Source organism: Periplaneta americana, chromosome 16, assembly GCF_040183065.1.
Source record: "Periplaneta americana isolate PAMFEO1 chromosome 16, P.americana_PAMFEO1_priV1, whole genome shotgun sequence".
Classification (NCBI taxonomy): domain Eukaryota; kingdom Metazoa; phylum Arthropoda; class Insecta; order Blattodea; family Blattidae; genus Periplaneta; species Periplaneta americana.
Window position 1 is genome coordinate 60,047,492 of NC_091132.1, and position 21,605 is coordinate 60,069,096.

Here is a 21,605-nt window from a genome sequence, read left to right on the forward strand (position 1 = left end):
AGCAGCCCTGATCGGCTGCTTACAATTACGATTCTATGCAACTGAGATGTTCAGTATTTTAAGAGGGAATACTCGAGTAGCTCTTGTCCCACGTCGCAGGTTGAGCGAAGAGAGGTTACGGATGGATCTTAGGATATTGCACAGTTTCCTGATATAACTGGGGTCCTGGACTGTAGCCAGGGTTGAAAGATGTCCCATTTTGGCTGGACATGTCCCGATTTTCATATAAAAATCCCGAGTCCTCTTCGATTCGAGGCGGAACGCAAAAAGTTCCTCCTTTAGAAAATTAACATCACTTGTATAATTGTATCGTTACCTAGTAACTGTTGTCTTCTAGGCCTGAATAATTACATTAAATTTAAAAAGAGACGTTCATCAGAAATGCATGGCACAGAGAATGGAAGAAAGCTTGTTGAAAATGCTAAAGTCCAGTGATAAATATGTATACTGTATCTTAAATTATGGGTTTGAGCGGTAATATGCTAAGGCATAAAATAAATATAATTTTATGTCATTTTTATCAATTAATAAACATTGAAATTGAAATATTTTGTCATGTGTGATGCCATGTTTTGGAATTTATGCTTCACAATTAATAATAACCAGCTGACGAAATCTATGAGACAGAAGTACTACAGAGTGAGTCAGCCAGGGCTAGACCGGTGTCAGCGGAAAATCGTATGCGTAGTAACTGCTGCGATATCGCAGTGATCAGACCTCTTGCTCGCGTACGTTTCGTGCTGTTACGTAAACACGTTCAAACAGTGAGGGTGCAGTTGCATACCGTACATTTAGAGTGCAGTAGTGTGTCCATTATGAAATATAGCCTTGAACAACGGGTGTTTAGTTACGACAACTTCGTGAAATACGAATCTTGGAGAACAGTTGTAACAAACTTCCGTCAGTCATTCCCTGACTCGCCAGAGCCTTCCTACAATTTAGTGAAGAAATTTCGTACAACTGGATCAGTACTGAATAAGAAACGAATATGTATGAAGCGTGTTCTCACTGAGGAGATGAAATTTGCCACTGACTAGAGAGAAGTCCTACGACATCATCCCGCCGTGTAGCTCAGCAGGTAGGGTGTCACAGTCTTCAGTGATAAGAGGTACGAAACAATTAAAATTAAAACCTTACAAATTTCGTTTAGTTCAGAAGTTAAGGGAACTCGATTATCAGAGCAGGCTTAGGTTTTGCATGTGATTCCAACAGTGTATGATGGACTACTTGACTCCACCTTAATTTCGTATAGTGACGATGCTTGGTTTCACCTCAGTGGTTAAAAGTAAAGTTTATGGGAATAACCCACATTCACTCAAAATATCTGGCACGAAATTCGAGCCATTTCGGAGAACGAACTGCGGCGAGTTATTGGAAAAGTCTGCAGGAGATGTGCAGCCTGCCAGATATCACAAGGACGTCATTTAGAACATGAATTGTGAATTCGATAAGTGCATCATTACGCAATACTAACCTCAAAAGCGCGGAACGAATCCTCCGCAGATGGCAGCGTTGTTACGTATGAATCAGCCGTTACCGTAATACCACAGTCTAGTAGGCCTATATACAGTCACGAAGCTTGAGTTGTTGAGGGTACTAGAAACAATAGACTATGCCGGTACTATTTCGCATTATCTGTAATGAGGCGATAGTAGCGATCCTAGTGGTTAGCAACTATAGGTAAGCGAGTGTAAACTGTGCTGCCTTTCTCTTGCAAATGCAATGCCATTTAGTCATCATGGAGAGTTGGAGAAATGCACAAGATGCTTTTCCAATTACAAACTTTTACAAGTAGGCCTACGACAATTTTGAGGTGCTAGGCGTGAATTTCGTTGACATTTTATTTCACAGTGCCATGATTCAGCCCTATACGATTTAAACATGGATTACCATCTTCTAGGAAAGTGGTTCGACATTAAAAAATGTCTCTAGGGTGGAGGAGAACTGCGTACTCCAGATACCATTGATGCACTTTGGTTTGCTGTCACTAGGAGTCGGCAGCAGTAGTGTGTGTATGGATGAATGGTGGTCACTTGAAAGACGTCTTTTTCAAGAAATAATGGCAGACTACGTACTTAATGTCTTTTTGAAAACATACAATCTTGAGTAAATAACCAACTGTTTATAGTTGCCCTTTCCTCTACCAGACCCTGTATAGCCTAATACTTCTTAACACGCTTGCTCAGCGCTAAAAGATATGCTCTTACCCAGTAACGAAATTGCCCTATTTAGGTTCCTGAAACATAATTGAAGGGTTCAGAACCATAGTGGGCCAAGCGCCATATATTAAAAACGGAGAAAGGAAGGGTTAAAATTAAGTGAATACCATCAAGTGGGGCTACTTTGATAGATTTAACTTACATTTTTTATGGTTACAGTTTAATTTTTTAGTATTTTAACATATAAAAAATATGTAGATATCAGATTGTCTTTACCTTGTTATCCTATTTCTAAGAAAATAAATGTGTTGATTTGTACCCGCGAAGAAAAATAAAGACCATACTATCAAAGCTAAACTGTGATTGGGGCTACTTTGATTTACCATTATTTAAAGCCAGATTTCCGTAGTAACCCGAAGATGACATAATAGAGTCAAACTAAAGTTGTGAGATTTGCTATTATAGAGGTAAATCAGGACAAATTAAGCAAATGAAATTATATTTAAAGGACATTTTAAGTACCACATTAGTATTTCATTTGCAAGAAAAGTACAAAGGCTCATTGTACATTATAATAGACATAGAGAATTATATAAGTTGTTGAAATTAAATTTGTTCTATCAAAACATTACCAATCTCATAAATAATTAATCTAGACTACAAACTAAATCAACTTTTCATAAAAATAATGGAAACAAAACTAGAATTTACTTGAATTCAAGAACAATAGGGAAGACATAAATCATGGAATTGTCAGTTAGTTCTGCGACTGAAGAAGGTAAAATCTTGATGATGTGTTGCATTGAAATAGAAATGTTCTGTCAATTGGCTTAAATTTTGTTTCACTCTCATCAGCTCTTTTGAGACCATGAATCACTATCCCATTTCATGCCACAATTTCAAAGACATGTATGAAGATTTTCTTATCTTTACTATAAAGAAATTTAGCAAGGATGAAATTTCCTGTTTTTGGGTTTTCTGATTCTATTTCATATGTTAACATCATCTGGAATTTTGGGGCCTGAAACTTTGATCTGCCTATTTACACAAATCACCTGAGGCTATTCATCACTGCTGCCTTTGTTGTTTGAAGTAGACGCAGTAACTATACTCTTCCCTCATTCAACATTGAGTAGTCTCTTTTTCTCATCATAGAGCCAGCTGTACTAGAATTCCCAAATCAGTGTTGTTGAAGAAATGCCATGAGGCAACTCTCAACCTGTTGTTCAACAACTTCTACAGGCTCCGGAATTTTTTGAGGACTTCTTTCTTATTGCAAGGACAAATGCCCGTAAAAAAGGAACTGTTTTTAAAATGTGTTTTATTTCAGACTGTTCTGTATTTCCGGGAAATGATTGTTTATTAGTATTTGTCTGTAACTTTGTCTTTTCCATGTGGATCAAAACTTTCTTCAACAAGCTTGGAAAATTAGCCTTCGGTACAGTCGAAAATCAAGGACTTTCTCTTTCCACTCCATCAAAATATGTCTCCAGGCTCCTCTGAAGAATCTGAAAAATTGTTGTACTGACGAGAACCTGGTTCCTTTTTATAATCTCGCACCATAGTAGCTCTGGACGGACAGCAATAACGTCTAAAACAATATAAATGTAATTTTAAATGTTTGACTAGATTATCAATTTAGCCCCATTCTCTCTATCAAAGTTACCTCGTGACTCTTCAACGCAACATTCAAGTGAACGACAAGCAACACTTTAAATGCCAGAGAGCTACTTTATTTGAAGATAGATTTGAATATTCATTTATAAGTATGCTTACCTGTGTAGCTTCAAAGTTTTGCAGGTATCAGAAATCTTCATTCACTTTATAAACCACAAAATATTTAATTTCTCCTCTACAACATGTAATATTTATATAGCACCGTCGCTATCTCATAACTAGTTTAACAGAGCTGCCAACACGAGATCCAAAGTTGGCCACATTCTGATATCTTTCGCGCGAATTCGATTTTAGTAATCGATCGAAGTGATTATCAAAGTAGCCCCCAATATCAAAGTAACCCCTAATGACGGTACCATAAATCAATGAAACATATAGCAAGTAATATAAAGCATCCACATTAAAACTAAATGATTTGTCAATCTTCATTAAATTATGGTATTCACTTAACGTTAACCTTTCCTTTCTCCGATTTTAGTAAATGGCGCTTGGCCCACTATGGCTCTGAACCCTTCAATTTTACTTCTTATTGCATTTTATTGCATAGAGACACTTCATCGCTATTAAATGGACAAAGTGTTTCATGGCGTGAGTAGTTGACAACTATATTTTTCACAATTATTTATATAAAATGGCATTTCATTATTTCATGAAAATGTTGATTCTTCTGATCAAGTGAGAAATGTAGCTTACGAGTGGAACAAAATGAACAATCATGAAACTGGATACTCACTGCACCAAAATGAGCCCTGGGAAGTCGCTCTTTACGTCGTAGGGTATGGTCGGCATAGCAACGATGTCTACTTTGTTGACTGGAAGTCTTGTCTGCAGATAGTCTTCCAGGAATTGCAGCACCTTGGGCGCTAACGTCATGCTCACTGGTTGGTAGGGCGCGCGGACGTGGTGCACAGCCAGTTCCGTGGTCCCTGCCAACACATTAGGGGGGGGATATATAGGTTTGAGAGAAAAAAAAATCACTTTTCAATGTATTTTTTTAATATAAAGATTAGACATTTATCTTTATGTCAGTGAAGGAATTTTTACGATAGTATATACAATATTTTGGTAAATAAGACCATAAACGTGCGAGCGTGCGCATATTTAGTTCTCCACACATAAGGCATTTTTAACGCTCATTTCCCGTAAATTATATTTTTCAAAACCGTTTTTGTGATAACTCGGTAAATTTTTAAAGATACCGCAGTAAAATTGCAACTGTCTTTCATACTTGTGTAGTCCACACCTGTGGGGTAACGGTCAGCGCGTCTGGCCGCGAAACCAGGTGGCCCGGGTTCGATTCCCGGTCGGGGCAAGTTACCTGGTTGAGGCTTTTCCGGGGTTTTCCCTCAACCCAATATGAGCAAATGCTGGGTAACTTTCGGTGCTGGACCCCGGACTCATTTCACCGGCATTGTCACCTTCATCACATTCAGACGCTAAATAACCTTAGATGTTGACAAAGCGTCGTAAAATAACCTACTAAAAAAACATACTTGTGAACAAGATGAACTACAATTATTGCTGTAACATTTACAGTTTATTTTTACAAAATTGTTTTTGCCTAAAAAAACATTAAACATTTTACTCCTTATAAGAAATTAGAAAAAAAAAGACTTCTATTGTAGACGTTTCAAAGATTGCAGTTCATAATGTTCATTTGACATCCAGGAATAAATACAATAAAGAATGGCTCAGAAATATTAATATTTGTGAACATTATCATAAAAACGACACTTTAGTGCACAAAAACAGCCACTTTTGTTTATGATAGTTACTCATAATGGTGAAACTTTTAGTAAATCTGAAAATATTCTATAATGGCAGAACCAGTGAATACTGAGCATGTCAAATTGCAATGTGGAAGAGCCATTATAGTTACGTCGTTCTTATTTCCAGCAGCCAATTACGTTGTAGGTCGGCTACATTTAAACGTATGCGTCTTGTGATTCGCTTCTAATAACGTTATGCACTTCCTAAGGCTCGACAAATACTTAATATAATCGCCCGCCATTTTGGCTCTTTTGTTGGCGTTCGCAGAAAGCATACGAGAATGTTATTTGCCGCTCAATTATTTGCTCAATTACAGTGCGTTCAATTTATTATCATAGGAGCTACGACATGATAATGTTTAACGGTGCGGCAAATAGATTCTTCGTCTGGTAGCTCGGCAACGAAAGGACAAAAATGGCGAACGATACTACCTACCTAGACTTTATAGAGCCTTTATTTCCTAAGGCGTAAGCAAAGAGGAGGAGTCACGCCGGAAATAACAGCGACACGACTATAGTTGCTGAGAAAAAAATATTGAATTTCCCTCATTTTTTGGTGTTCAAACCTGTATATCCGCTTCGTAACAAAGAACACGCGTCATTTTTCTCATCGTTCACTGTTTTCTAATACAGTATATTCTGCATTCCTCTATTAGTGTCATCAAGTTAAATTTTGTTACATTGTAAAACCAAACTGTTAGTAGAGCCCCAGTAAAAGTAACCATAAACTTATAACTGATGACCGTAGAAATGGGCCTAACATGTATACATGCAAGAACGAAAGATAGGTGAATCCAAGTGTAGTGTCTAGGGCGTCTTACCTTGCGAGCTGGTTACGTTCATCGCTATGGAACTGTTGAATGATGAAACCAGGACGCCCACAGAGAATGGTGCGATGCGGATTGTTCTACCGAAATATTCCTTGATGTATCCCTCCTCTTCTGTACTGCAATACATTATTGAAAAAAATTAATTGAAAAAAGCTCACGACAACTTGCTTTCATATCGTTTGGATTTCGAAAATAAATTGTTAATAATCTATTACGACAGCGAACAAGCTAGATTTGTGGGGATTATTGAGGTGACGATGATGACGTCATTACGAGAAACAGCAGCGTATTGATTTTTATAATAGACTACAATAATAATAATGATAATAATAATAATAATAATAATAATAATAATAATAATAATAATAATAAATTTAATAACTTAGTTTAGCTGGCAGAATTAAGGCCGTAAAGTCTTCCCTTCCATTCAACCATCAGAAATTATACATAGGTATAAAAATTACAGTGACAAGTTAACAAAGATTGCAATAAATTGAGATCGATAAAAGTTACGTGCATATAAGAGTTACTTATGAATTAAACAGTAATGAACTGTGAATTAAGCAATGCAATACAAACTAATATACATAGAGTGTTAATATATTTCAAATAATGTTAGATAATAAGAAGAAATTACAATGATAATAGCTGTGAACATTTAGCTGCATCAGAGTTAATGTAAGAAAAAACTAAATTACTCTAGTCGACGAAATTACCATGTAGTCACGAAATTGTCGTGTATATTATAATTTTTATTGTTGTGAAAGTCTTGGAATATTTTGTTTATTACAATTATTAGGATCCATAATTTACTATATAGGCCTATTCCTTTTAAAAATGATAAACAATCATCATTTCCTACAACAGTGTTTTTCAGATGAATACACTAATTTCTTTCCTAAGCTGACTGTACAAGTGTATACATGCCAGTATCAGTATTTGGATCCTTGCCGCCTCGTTTGTTGCACAAAACAGTGGAGACTGGTATGTGTTCACTAAACTCTACTTATTACGATGAAAATGCAGCTACAGATGTGTTTGGACATAACAGTATAGAAATTACATTTCGGGAAAAATTAGCAATAAGATGTTTCTGATTGGAGCAATAGTAACAAATAACAAATATAAATGACACTCGGGAGGAAATTAAACACAGAATAAATATGGGAAATGCGTGTTATTATTCGGTTGAGAAGCTTTTATTATCTAGTCTGCTGTCAAAAAATCTGAAAGTTAGAATTTATAAAACAGTTATATTACCGGTTCTTCTGTATGGTTGTGAAACTTGGACTCTCACTTTGAGAGAGGAACATAGGTTAAGGGTGTTTGAGAATAAGGCGCTTAGGAAAATATTTGGGGCTAAGAGGGATGAAGTTACAGGAGAATGGAGAAAGTTACACAACGCAGAACTGCACGCATTGTATTCTTCACCTGACATAATTAGGAACATTAAATCCAGATGTTTGCGATGGGCAGGGCATGTAGCACGTATGGGCGAATCCAGGAATGCATATAGAATGTTAGTCGGGAGACCGGAGGGAAAAAGACCTTTGGGGAGGCCGAGACGTAGATGGGAGGATAATATTAAAATGGATTTGAGGGAGGTGGGATATGATGATAGGGATTGGATTAATCTTTCACAGGATAGGGACCGATGGCGGGCTTATGTGAGGGCGGCAATGAACCTTCGGGTTCCTTAAAAGCCATTTGTAAGTAAGTAAGATGGTTCTGATAGATATAACGACTCCAAACGGAGGAAAGGGTATGAAGGGGATCAAGTAGGCGTTGTGAATGTAATTTACTAATCTTTACCTTGGTCACGAGAAGCGGAAAATAATAATATACAATTTTAATAGGCTTTTTGTAATTACTGTAAAGTATTTAAAATAGTTGAAATATATTTTGTTTTGTGAATATTGCCTGTATCCTATAGGCCTATTACTGTTTTGGCAAATAAGCGCAATTGATGAAAAATCTTTGTAAAAAAAACTCTACTTCACTCTTAGATCAGGGAGGTGTCACACGTACTGGAAATGTTCTTTATTCTCTTCTATTATTTATAGTTTCTCTTCTTCTATTTTCCTTATTCTCCATTTCTTTCTTCGTTCCGCTTTCTTACATTTGTCTGATTTCCATTTCTTTCTCCTTATTCTTATTCACTTGATAAATGAAGAGTCCACTGCAAGAATGATGGATGTCACTTTCTTGTCGAAAATGAATCAAGACTGTCAATGCATAGCTTAAGACATATAGAATGTACATAGAGAGTTATATGGCATTAACACTGATAGTCATTGTCCAGTAATGATCGGAAAATCACAGTTAAGCTTTGAGCGCTAAGCATTTCAAACTTTCAATTGCTTCTCCTGCAAAATGTATTCCAAATGACATCCATCATTCTTGCAGTTGACTCTTCAAATGGGAAAACAATTTTTTTGTAAATGACTATTACAGTTTTACTATATTTTTTACCAAAAAAAAACGGTACGGAATGACGTGTTTAAACCAATCATGGCTGCTAATCTTACTCTCGGCTGCTCTCGGTAACTCTAAACAATAAACGAAACAAAACACTAACTGTAGCATTAATGAATGCTTAATACAGACATCTTCACGATTAAATCAAAAACATAAATATAAAGGCAAGATAATAGTCATTTCCAAATAGAATAATGCATTCCATTTGGCAAGTGGCGTTATTGTCCCACAGCATAAAGGAGGATGACGAAAGAACAAAGATAAATTAAATAGAGTCAGGCAAAGGGGAAAAAATATAAAGCACACGAGTTCTGTGGTTTTCTTTTCTTCACATTCTCTGTTTTATAACATCATAAAACAGAGTGTGTAAAGAAAATAAGAAAAGAAACAAAATATGGCCCGAAAGAAGCAATGAATAGAAAGAAAGAAAGAAAGAAAGAAAGAAAGAAAGAAAGAAAGAAAGAAAGAAAGAAAGGAAAACATAGAACTCATTTCCATACCTCTGGTTGAAATAGCTAGGCCAGCCTGTCAGGACCGTCATATTGATGGAGTGCGTCACGCCGATAAGGAATTCTGCCTTGAAAGATGGCTCGTCGAAACAGGGGAACACGCGTCTGGCAGAACCGGGGAACATGCTGGTCATGGCGAACCACCTGTGTTAAACACAACAAAATAATGAAGAGATCATAAAATTTATTGCAATTTACTCTGCACGTAGTATCAACTAAATGCCGTACCACTGGGAGGCAATAATAGTCCATTTAGAAAGTGTACACGTTTCTGCAAGATTATGTTTCACCACTCCAGGGCCTTCGGACGCATAGAATTTACTAATAAGTTACATTAGAATCCCTCTTATCCGGAATCGAAGGGACCAGGCTAGTTCCGGATACGAGATTTTGCCGGATAATTGAATAAATAACGGTATATACAAAAATAAGTTCGTATTTCATTGTGCCAAATGTTGAAACTGCACATTATGCGACTTTGGACTGTGCTCAACTTGAACACATACACATTTTGTTTAATGTTTATTGTGCGATAACAGATGCAGTGATGTGCCTTATTACAGAAAATCCTTTACGTCACCATGAATATTTCATATACGTGATCGAGTATTGTAATTAGAGCCCGGATTTATATGCACAATTCATATTGCATGCAAACTAATTTAACATGATTTCTTTCGATTTTCATGACAACAATAATCACTTAATGCATAGATATATTTTTGTTAGTGCATATGATTACATATTTGAAGATTTATTTACATTGCATGCATATTTCCCAATTTTATTATAAAAATTGCATATTATGATGTATATTTTCTTCTCTAATACGTAATTCCGGGTTAGATGGTCATATTTTACTAAATCACATAGAACAACATAACCGTTTGGTAAAGAAATACGGGAAAAATCAAATACGTTTCTGCAAGATTATGTTTCACCACTCCAGGGCCTTCGGACGCATAGAATTTACTAATAAGTTACATTAGAATCCCTCTTATCCGGAATCGAAGGGACCAGGCTAGTTCCGGATACGAGATTTTGCCGGATAATTGAATAAATAACGGTATATACAAAAATAAGTTCGTATTTCATTGTGCCATATGTTGAAACTGCAGCTATGTGGAGCTTATTTCTCTATCACTTGCTCATAACTGAATAAACATTAAAAACTGTGTGGATTTTCCTTATTAAAACACGTCACACAACACAAATAATATACTAATTTTAGGTTCGAATATTCACTGAAACTGAAAGTTCGTGCGAACTTCCCAATGTGGCAACACTGACAGCCCGAACACAATTATATTATTAAATAAACATAAAAGCTGTGTGGATTTTCTTTATTAAAACACATCACACAACACAAATAATACACTAATTTTAGGTTCGAATATTCACTGAAAATGAAAGTTCGTGCCATCTTCCTAATGTGGCAAAACTGACGGCCAAAACTGTGGCAATGTGGCAGATTTAAACTTTTTTTTTCACCCAAAAGTGCCGTTGTTTTTGGTATTGTCGGTTATTTTGGTGTCGGTTACGAGGGATTTTACTATATTATAAAAAAACACGTTTAAAATATAATAAATCTTTGACCATCTTCCCTAACGTGTTTGGGTGAGTTGGCCATGGGATATAGAGGTAGATGACCACTATTATTTTAAGTAAAAGGAATATACAGTATATATAGCATATGTATATTGTATTGCAAAACAATGAGGTTTTATATAATGCACACATATATATGTTGTCTAATGCATAATAATTGTGGCTGTTCGGAATATTTCTGTAACTTTTTTTTCCCCCTCATTTAGTTTATTTTCCATAAAATAACAAAGAGAGCAATTGAAACACTTATGAACATGTTAATGAAACAAAATCCTAAAAAGTCAAAGTTACAGCATCTTTAAATCTACTTTGTAGTTTAATTTGCCGCAGAATAAGTTTCGTGTAGCTATCGTTAGTAACGTACACATTAGATCCAATCAACTTTTTGCTTACTTTAATTATAAGTATCACGCCTAATACATACACTTTCGTCCCGTAATTTCATCTACAGAAAGACATACCTCCGTAGGAAGATGTTATGTACGAAACTGGAATTCTGTTTGACCACATTGCAGGGTGCGTGCATCATCCTCTTAGCGACTTCTCTACAAGTTGACCTACCTCATTTCTAGTGTCCTTTCGTCCATATAGGTGCCCCTGAAGAAGCCACCCCCCGATGTGGCCGTGTATTGATAGTCGGCAGTCTTCAGCAGGCCATTGAACTCAATATGCAGCTGGTACGAATCTCTCTCGGTCAGCTCCTCCTCCAAGGTTAGTGTCAGGGTGTCTGTGCTGTCGTTCCTCTCGATCTCCTTTATGGTTGGCACAGCATAGCCAGTACTGCACACAAAAAGGGCAAAAGTGATAGGCGGCTTCCATATTACCTCTCCTTTTAACAAACCTTCGTTTTCTCTGAAACCCAGCTATAAACGTTTAAGTCCCAAAAATGATTCTGTATGATGATACTCACGGTAATACCGGACTTTATTTATAAATATTGACCGCTCACACGGCGTTTTATGTCTCGGCCACAAAGCGTGTCGCAGCCGGGGGCTCATGTACTTTCAACTCCGTTTCCCCTAATTGCCCGACAATTTATGTAAAAACGTAGGGGAGACTGTTGTACCTTTAGCATAGTGTACCTTGGAACATTTTTTGTTTTTTAATTTTTGCTGCTACCTAGAGGACTCAAACTGAAGTAGATTCTAGAGAAAGCCGCTAAATAGCTCTGATCGTAGTTTCACTTTGATTTATTGCAAAGTGTGAGTTCTGTAGACATTTTTTTTAGTACCAAAAGTAAATATTTCGTTCATTGATATATATTTTCTAACACAAAATCAGATTCTATTTGTTACTATCTATTAAGTATAGTGTGTTTCCTATCATATGGTGAGTAATAACATATTTTAATTTCATGATTTATTCGAATCTCTAGTTTTGGGAGCCATATTTGTTTAAACGTGCAGTCCCTTGTACCTTTGAACACAAAACATTTTGTACTATGGAAAATGTTCCAAGGTACATGATATTATCGGTTTTTGTTTTTTTTTTTTAATCATGTCACTAAGTAAATCTGGAGTTAAGTGGATTCGGATGCCTGAAGAAAGCTGTTGAAGCAGTTATTGCTCCTCCAGGAAATAAAATCTCAATCAGAGAAGTCTGCTCTGGTTTATGATGACAAACACATTTTAAATATGACCGTCAGTTTTTACAGCTATATTCCCCCCTGTATTCCATGTGTTCCGAGGTACCAGAGGGTAAGTTCCAAGGTACATGAACCTGTTGTACCTCTGAACACATTACATATCCCTTCATTTTATTTTCCGTCGTTATTAGATCTGTAAAACAGGAAGTTGTAAAGGAATCTTCAGTAATTATTTCAAGCATTTTTTTCATTTAAAAAAAATTCATTTCCCAAAAATTAAAAAAATTAAATGTGAAAAGTATTTATAGATGCAACAGTCTCCCCTATTCCCTGACAATCCCATGGCAGTATACATTCATTCGCGAAGGTGGTTAGACAGTTGACTATAGAGAAATTCATGTTTATGTGTAGAAGTTAATCACCACGCATTCCAAGAAGGAAATAAAGGATGGAAGTGAAATAACCCTGCAGGTTTTCAAAGTGAATAGGTCATGTTGTATGTAACGAAAAAGTGTAATATCATATTGATGGAAGTCCATAGTTTTCTCAGAAAAAATGTTTTTCCCCAAATGTTTAACAACCTCTTTTTGGGTAACTATTGCGAGTAGGATCGTGATTTTTGTCCATATCGATAGAAAATCTAATACAAAATAATTTATTCCTCTGGCGTATTTCAATAGCGTGGACGGTTTTCATGTAAACTTCATTTAAAAACCACTAATTTCAGGCCATTGAACGATAATAACAGACTGCAACGTTGTAGTGGGAGAGGGAGAGGTTAACCTAGGTAGACAGGCCTGAGTTCGTTGATCTCTTATATCTATATTACGAGAAGAAAGAACAGTGTGTTAGCGGCGATGTTGCCAGACTTTATTTTCTAATTAAGCGTGCATTTTAATCACAAAACGTAATATAGGTTTTCTACTAATTTAAGTGTACTATATCGTCCCTTTCAATCTGTAGGGTTATTTCACTGCCACCTGTATATGATATTGCTGTGACGGTGTAGGGAATTCATGGCCCAACATTCGTTCGTTAGTAGCCACGTATGCGCTACTAAAATAGTGTGTGCCTGCTGTCTCGTGCAAAACTTGCAATTTAATTATTCCTGGTACCGAGATGGGAAGTGCAAATTTTCTTATTAGGAGGTTGTTGTCTATTCTTGCTGCTGAAATTCGTATGTACTTACAGGATATCATGAGATTTGATGATAATAAAATAAATATAGGAATAAAGAGAGGTAACAAAATACTATATTAATTATAAAAAATAGGCCTACAGCGATACAGTGAAAGAAGAGAAATGTAAGAAAAAAATAGGAAATGCATGTAAACTTGATTCACTAACCTCCACTATAGATGAAGGATGAGTGGAACGGAGAAAAATTCTCTCCGGTACAGGGATTTGAACCCGGGTTTTCAGCTCTACGTGCTGACGCTCTATCTACTAAGCCACACCGGATTCCCATTCCGATGTCGGATCGAATCCTCTCAGTTTAAGTTCCACCTTTTGGTTCCCTCTAGTGGCCTACCGTCATGCACTGCGTCATAGATGTATGGCAGTGGGACCATGTCCACATATGTGCAGAGGTGCACTTATGAGTGACTAAGTGGCCGGGATCCGACGGAATAAACACCGTCTTAAATCACTAAGTGATTATTTTTCGCATATCCTTTATCTTATGATGACGCATAATTTCTGCACGGAAATGTCATATATACTTCTCTACATCGTAATAACTCCACTATGGAATTAACACGTTATCCAACAGGCTTCGGATCTCTTTAAAATTACAACCCCTTACGTGTCTTTTTACGCAGTTATAAGAATGGGAATACAATTCAAAAAGCAAAAATCTTGAAAATTGATGCCAATTCGACAGGATTTTCTTGTGAATGTTGATTTGTCCATATATCCAAAGGTCAAACATAGATTACTTTAAGATAATCCCATAAAATAACATGGAAGAATATACATAGACAAATTATCTACTATAATCATGCGAGAAGACCCTATAGAGTTTATATATATTATTTTGTTTATTTTGTTTGTTTATTTTACTTAATATTTGATATATTTTGTTGGGGTGATTGGAAGAATTAATTAACTCTTTTGCAACTATCCAAAAGTGTCAACTGTAGTTTCAATTGAAAAATCAAATTTTGTAAAAATGTATCGTAACATCGTCAATTTTTCTAATAATTAATGTGCACACGTCTGGAATAATTATTGTTATCTGATATTAGGCCTATTCTTTAATATTACAATTAACTATATATAATTACTGTCACAGTCTAACATGTTAATTGTAGTTCTCCAAGCTGTAGACATCATCAATATGTGTAACGTCAATATTTTCTGGCTCGGAAATTAGCTGTTCAGTCGCCATATTGAATGTTTATCGAATACATAAGGAGTTATCTGGTCATTTAGCTTCAAATAAGTTATGGGAAGGTTTATGTAGTCGATAACTGCTATCCGACGTTTCAGAAACACTTATCGAACAAGTAGTGCTATCTGACGATCCAGAAACCGACCATAAATCCGCCCGACGCAGACCTCTACAGTAATCCGAAGGTGTCCTAAGCCGGCGCCTATATTAACAGAGACAATATTTTTATGTCGAGTCGTCGAAATCTTTATTCGCTATGGCTCACCTGATGGCAGTGAAGGTGATGTTCTCAAGTTGGAGGTCCTGATGCGCGTGTAGCACAATGATTTTCGTGGGCTCAAGGCACTGGATGTGGATGTCCACGCTGCCATTGAAGTAGCCTTCAGATAAGCGCGGGTGTAGCTCTAGCAAATAGATGTATGGCTTCACTGTGCGGGGAAGGGGCTGTTGCCCTTTCAGATTGCTGAGCAATAGCTGTGTATCGTAAGACAACACAATCGATACTAGCGCTAGTAGTAGCGCGATTTGGCGCACCATGTTGTTGAAAGCCTGAAAGTGATGTCACAGAAGTAATAATTCAGTCACTCTTTGACACTGAGATTCAACAATGCGTACAACAATATCCACGAAGAACTAAGTCCTTCCCCGAATATGGGTGGAAGGGGGAACGTACAGAGTTTCAGATGTACCAAAAAGTGCAAAATTTGAAACGCTTACTGCATGGAAACTACCCAATGAGGCAGGAGAGACTGTTGTACTTTTAGCATAGTGTACCTTTGAACATTTTTTTGTTGTTTTTTTTTTTTTTGCTACTACCTAGAGGACTCAAACTGAAGTAGATTGTAGGGAAAGTCGCTAAGTAGCTCTGGTCGTAATTTTGATATGATTTATTGCAAAATGTGAGTTCTGTGAACGAAAAAATCTTTTTTAGTACCAAAAGTAAACATTTCGTTGATTAATATATGTTATCTAGCATAAAACTAAATTGTATCTGTTACCATCCAATAAGTACAATGTGTTCCGTATCATCCGGTGAGTAATAACATATTTTAATTTCCATAATTTATTCGAATCTCTAGTTTTGGGAGCCATATTTGTTTAAACGTGCACCCTCTTGTACCTTTGAACACGGAACATCTTGTACCATGGAACATGTTCCAAGGTACATAATACTATTGGTGTTTGTCTTTCTTTTATTTTAAAATCATGTCACGAAGTAAGTCTGGAATTAAGAGGCTCCCCAATTGATCCGGATGCCTGGAAGAAAGCTGTTGAAGCAATTCTTGTTCCTCCAGGAAATAAAATCTAAATCAGAGAAGCCTACTATGGTTTATGATTCCAAATACATTTTAAATGTGATTGTCAGTTCTTACAACTATATTCCCACCTATATTACATGTGTTCCAAGTTACAAGAGGGTAAGTTCTAAGGTACATGAACCTGCTGTACCTTTGACCATATTACATTTTATTTTTTTCGTCCTTAATAGATGTGTAGAACAGGAAAATATATATACGAAGTTGTAAAGGAATCTTCAATAATTATTTAAAGTATTTTTTAATTTAAAAAATATCATTTCCCAAAATTAAAAAAAATGAAATATGAAAAGTGTTTGAAGGTACAACACTCTCCCCTACGTTAATTATTTATTTACAGTTGCATAGAAATACAAATATCCCAAAAATGTTAACTGTAGTTTAAATTGAAAAATCAAATTTTGTAAAAATGTATCGTAAAATCGTCAATTTTTCTAATAATTAATTTGCCCACGTCTGGAATAATTATTGTTATCCGATATTAGGCCTATTCTTTAATATTACAATTAACTTTATATAACTACTGTCACAGTCTAACATATTAATTGTAGTTCTCTAAGCTGTATTCCCTTAGACGTCATCTAACAAGGGAGAATTTTCAGTAGGCCAAAATGAATTTGAAAGTGTTAATGTAGACTGATTTAAGGTTCCTGAAAACGATGGTGAAGGTCTCTCGTTTCGGAATTGCTTATTTGTGAAAATACAGGAATTTTAAAAATCTGGATTGCATGTCGTTCTTGCACGCAGCTTGCTCATAGCCTATTTGCGAGGCGAGGAAAATACTTTCTTCTATCCTTGTTAGAAATCTAGAAGTGGAATATGTTCACATTTGTATTTAAGACGAAAATGGACAATATTTAGGATAAACTCACCTGATATGTTCACCAAGAAACTGTCAGGACACAGCATCTTTTCACAATGTAGGCATTTATAATGGCTACTTCTTCCACTCATTGACACAACAGACACTATTTCCCACAAACAACGGCGTTTGAAGGAGTTTATTTTTCGTTCTGTATTGTATCCGCATTTTTGCCAACCATATATTAACATGTCTTGTAGAAGAGAACGGAACTGATCAGGTGATATTCAGCAATTCAGAAGATGAATTACAAATGATTATACATATATAAATTAAATGAAGGAGCAAGTAAATATAACATGAATACATGAGTAAAAAGGAGTAACTTTTACGGGGACACACAATACGATATGTAAAATAACTTTTAACTATCTTAGATTTAGTGTATCTTACTTTCAAAAGGATGATATAAAAACGAAAATTAATATATTTTATAGAAAGTGTGTAACAGTAAGGAGAACACTAAAAAATAAAACTTTAAAAAGCACACAGCTAAATTTTATGAAACAATAGCAGTATCTATGTTGACCAGTGGAAGTGAAAAATCGACAGTGAATAGATCAGATACAAGAAAACTTGAAACTGCTGATATAAAGTTCCTACGTTCAGTAGCGGGTTACACTTTGTTAGACAAGAAGTGTTATAAAGAAATAAGAAGAGAATTGTACATATTTAATCTTGCAGGAAAAAATTAAACAATAAAAAAGAGATAACTGGTATAGACACATGGAAAGAATGCCAGGTGAAATAATAATTACCTTGTATAACACTATCGGCAAAAAGAAAACATTAATGTTGGACGTCCATTAAAACGGTGCAAAGTTTCTCTCTTCATGTGGAAACAGGTTTAAGACTTAATTCCGAGAAGAAGAAGAAGAAGAAGAAGAAGAAGAAGAAGAAGAAGAAGAAGAAGAAGAAGAAGAAGAAGACTGTCGTTCGACTGTCTTTATTACTCACTTTCTATTGCCTCTTAAAACGATGTGATAATAATAAAAATAATAATAATAATAATAATAATAATAATATTATTATTATTATTATTATTATTATATTAATGTTGTTATTATACTGATAACAATAATGATAATAGTGATAAAAATAATAACGATAATGATAATAATATAAGAGCAAGATTCGCGAACATAATGAAAAACAAATTACTGTAACCTTCTGTTGTCAGGATCTGGTGCAGCCACACGTACGTACCTGGACCCGTCTGTCTGCAAACTGAAAGCGAGGCGCACAAAGAGCGCTCATTATTATTGTGTCGTTCCATACCCTTGAACAACGACCTGGGAATACCGCGAATCACGTCACGACTTGCATAACATCGTGCTGCTACAGTTGCTGCAGCAGTGATTGGAGGAGGGTTGTCGATGGTTGACGCGAATGAGTAGGTGGCGATTCTGGGACCTCATCACGGATATAGCCATGATTATTCCTATTTCATTTGTGACAGCATTTCGTTGTGCGATATCGCAAGGGAAATCTTTTAAAATTCTATCCATATTCCGCTCAACTGCATGCGAGCTCATTAAACAATAGCGATACCGCAGGAGAACGTTGCTGAGTTAGACTCTGTGACTACTAAATTTAAAAGTCGTGTTGAAGTTAAAGTTCAGATAAGTTGAATAATGTATGATAAGGAAAATTATATTACAATTTCAGTCAACAACTTATCACGTTTTGTTACAATAATCACATTATAATTCTTGGTTTGTATCCACGAATATTTTCGATTTTAAAGAAAATCATCAGGTGGAAAAGCAATAAATTAGGCAAATTGAACACAAGTGAAATATAAAATATAAAATGCATACATAATGGATAAAACAGTGCCGTATAGGAACAATATCATATGTCAAAATATTAAAAGAACTTTTAAAATTCAATGATAACATGCATTCAAGAGGTGATGTATAGGCCTATGCATATAGGCTACAGTATATCTGTTGGATATTTATATTCTTGCAATCATTAAAATCCAATAGATATATATGCATATGCTTCGTCCTGGTCTAAGTGTTGCCATCTTTTCCAATCTTTAACCAGTCTTGTCTAATTTTAAATTTCCCAGAGTTCTCACAACCTCTTCGACTTCACTTTCTTAAGATTTCTTAACTGTAAGTGATTTATACGGTGAAGTTGTTAGCACTGTGTGCAATCTCCGATCTGAAGGACCAGACCTGCAAATTTATGGTCCAACTATACACCTAGATACTGAGCACTAGAGATGAACAACGATCGAGAAAACGAGACTAACAGCGCCCGCAAAGCCGAAAACCCGCACGACAATATTGTATTACGTCGCGTCCTTGACGTAGGTTGTGAGTCTTTTGAGACTCGATATTGTGATCAAGTCCCGAAGTCAGCAGCTGTTTATATCTGACTGAACTTTTATCTACTTTGGCAAATGTTATATATGTATAAACAATCAAGTAGCCTATTTGAAACATCATCTCTAACTTTGAGTGTATAATAATCAGTTCCCCAGTCTTTATTTAATTACTAGGCCCTTATTAAAAGGCTAGGAATTTTCTTTCAATATGTTTAAGATCGAGTGTGCAATCTCAAGTAAAAATATATTAATGTCATGTTTTATGTTTCTTAGAAATCCAAATTTATTTGAGAATTGTTTTTTTTTATGTATATAACCATAGGTCATATATCATATAATAGAACCAGAATATTTTGATACATATGATACTGTTCTGTTTTGTCTTTTTGTCTCATTAAAACATTTATGTTATTTATTTCAATGATGTATGTTATTCAAAGTTACGAAATCTTTCCACGCCGACCAAATGCTATTTCGAGAATGACGAGTGAGACTCGAAGCGCACGAGAATGACGAGAAGAGACTCGAAAGACAAATGCAACGAACACAGCGAGCGAGAGCGGCAGTTAGTTTTGTTCATCTCTACTGAGCACCTACTGTATTTTAGACGCCTCTTAAGACATGTTTGTGCTACGATAAGAAGTTTTTTACCCCGGTCACCATACGGGTTGCTGAAAGCATGTATGTGCGTGAAATTCTCGAAATTGATTTGTATACCTTCAGAATACTTCTCTAATGAGAGATTAAAAACGTGTAGTTCTAATTATGAATGTATCACCACCGTTTGAACCGTTGCTTCGAACCACACAATCACTGCACTGTCATCATCTTGTAAAATTTAAATATAATATCCTTTGTAGTTTTCTTAATGTTCTTCTCATTATAATATTGCGCAGAAAGACCTAAATTTCGAGACACCATAGTAGCCAAAGATCTGCAGTGAGTATTTACATTTCCTGTCTTTCAAAAGTTATTATACTATTGAAATATTGTAAGAAATATTAAATGTATTTAGATGTGACATTGCCTGCTACAAGTGTCACTATGATTTAATAATGGAAAATCCCAGGCCTAACCGGGACTCGAACCCGGATCGCCTGCGTGACAGGCAGTAGGTATGACTACTCATTCTCCGCAGAGGAAGGAGTTCTGGCTAAAGAAACAAAATAATGGATGCATTTGCTGTCGACTATATTATACACAGGGTTGCCAGACGCTCTAGATTTTCCAGGATTGTTCTGGATTTTAATGGTGTTCTATGTCCTGGATTGAGTTATATTTGTCCCGGAATGTCAAAAAGATAGGAAAAACATAATTTTTTGCTTATTTCAATAAAATTATTTTTGAAATTCCTTCCTTATTCATTTTCTCAAGACTGTCCAACCTACTGTAGTTCAACGCCGTCGTCAATGACACCTGGTACTTCCTATCGGGTTGTATTGAAAAAAAATGATAGTACTATATTATGTATTAGGTTTTATACATTAAATTTATTATTTACTTTTTTGGAAAGTTGAATTGTTATTGATAGGATTTAAACGTTGTGTCATGCAATTTTTCTTTCTAGATCAGGCTGTAATATGACGTTATTTTTCAAGACTTTGTCAATAACTCAAAGGAAATTTCATAACCTAGCAAAAATGTAACAACATTGAAAGTTTATTTCCCATATAATTACTTTAAATACATAAAACAAATAAAATCAGTTGCATTAGAAATTGAATTAATTTAAATATGTAGTCACTTTAAGGTACGCAGTATCACCACCTGTCCTGAATTTCTGACGAGAGAACCTGGCAACCATGTATATACATCACACCGAAGGAATTTGGTGCTATTCACAGATTGCCAACGCAATTTGTGAACTGGCTGATAATGCGAAAAAAATAATAACGGCAGCGGATGTGCTATAACGCAAAAAAATGAATGTTGTCAAGGTCATAAACAGGAAGCGTATTATTAAGAATTACTGAGGCATTAAGACCTGACCAGAGCTGCGGAAGGCGCTATAAGTTCACGCCACCCACAACAGCTGACGTGTCGGATCCACTGTCATTGTGTTGTGCTAAAGGGCTTCCCCCA

At 35.7% G+C, this 21,605-nt stretch overlaps 1 protein-coding gene across 3 annotated transcripts in view; it reads right to left on the bottom strand.

Annotated features, from left to right (window-relative positions):
• Positions 1–18,527, bottom strand: part of LOC138716352 (thyrotropin-releasing hormone-degrading ectoenzyme-like) — a 54,835-nt gene extending 36,308 nt beyond the window's left edge. The window contains exons 1-6 of one of the 3 annotated variants that reach the window (XM_069849341.1): positions 18,392–18,527; positions 15,273–15,556; positions 11,592–11,810; positions 9,414–9,566; positions 6,427–6,551; positions 4,570–4,762 (exon numbers count right to left, since the gene is read on the bottom strand). In XM_069849341.1, the coding sequence (XP_069705442.1) occupies positions 4,570–4,762; positions 6,427–6,551; positions 9,414–9,566; positions 11,592–11,810; positions 15,273–15,556; positions 18,392–18,442 (1,025 nt within the window). In that variant the 5' untranslated portion in view covers positions 18,443–18,527. Of the gene's footprint in view, positions 1–4,569; positions 4,763–6,426; positions 6,552–9,413; positions 9,567–11,591; positions 11,811–15,272; positions 15,557–17,195; positions 17,329–18,352 lie in introns of those variants that run through there. The other 2 variants (XM_069849342.1, XM_069849343.1) reach the window with 2 other exon arrangements.
• Between the last annotated feature and the right edge of the window lie 3,078 nt (positions 18,528–21,605).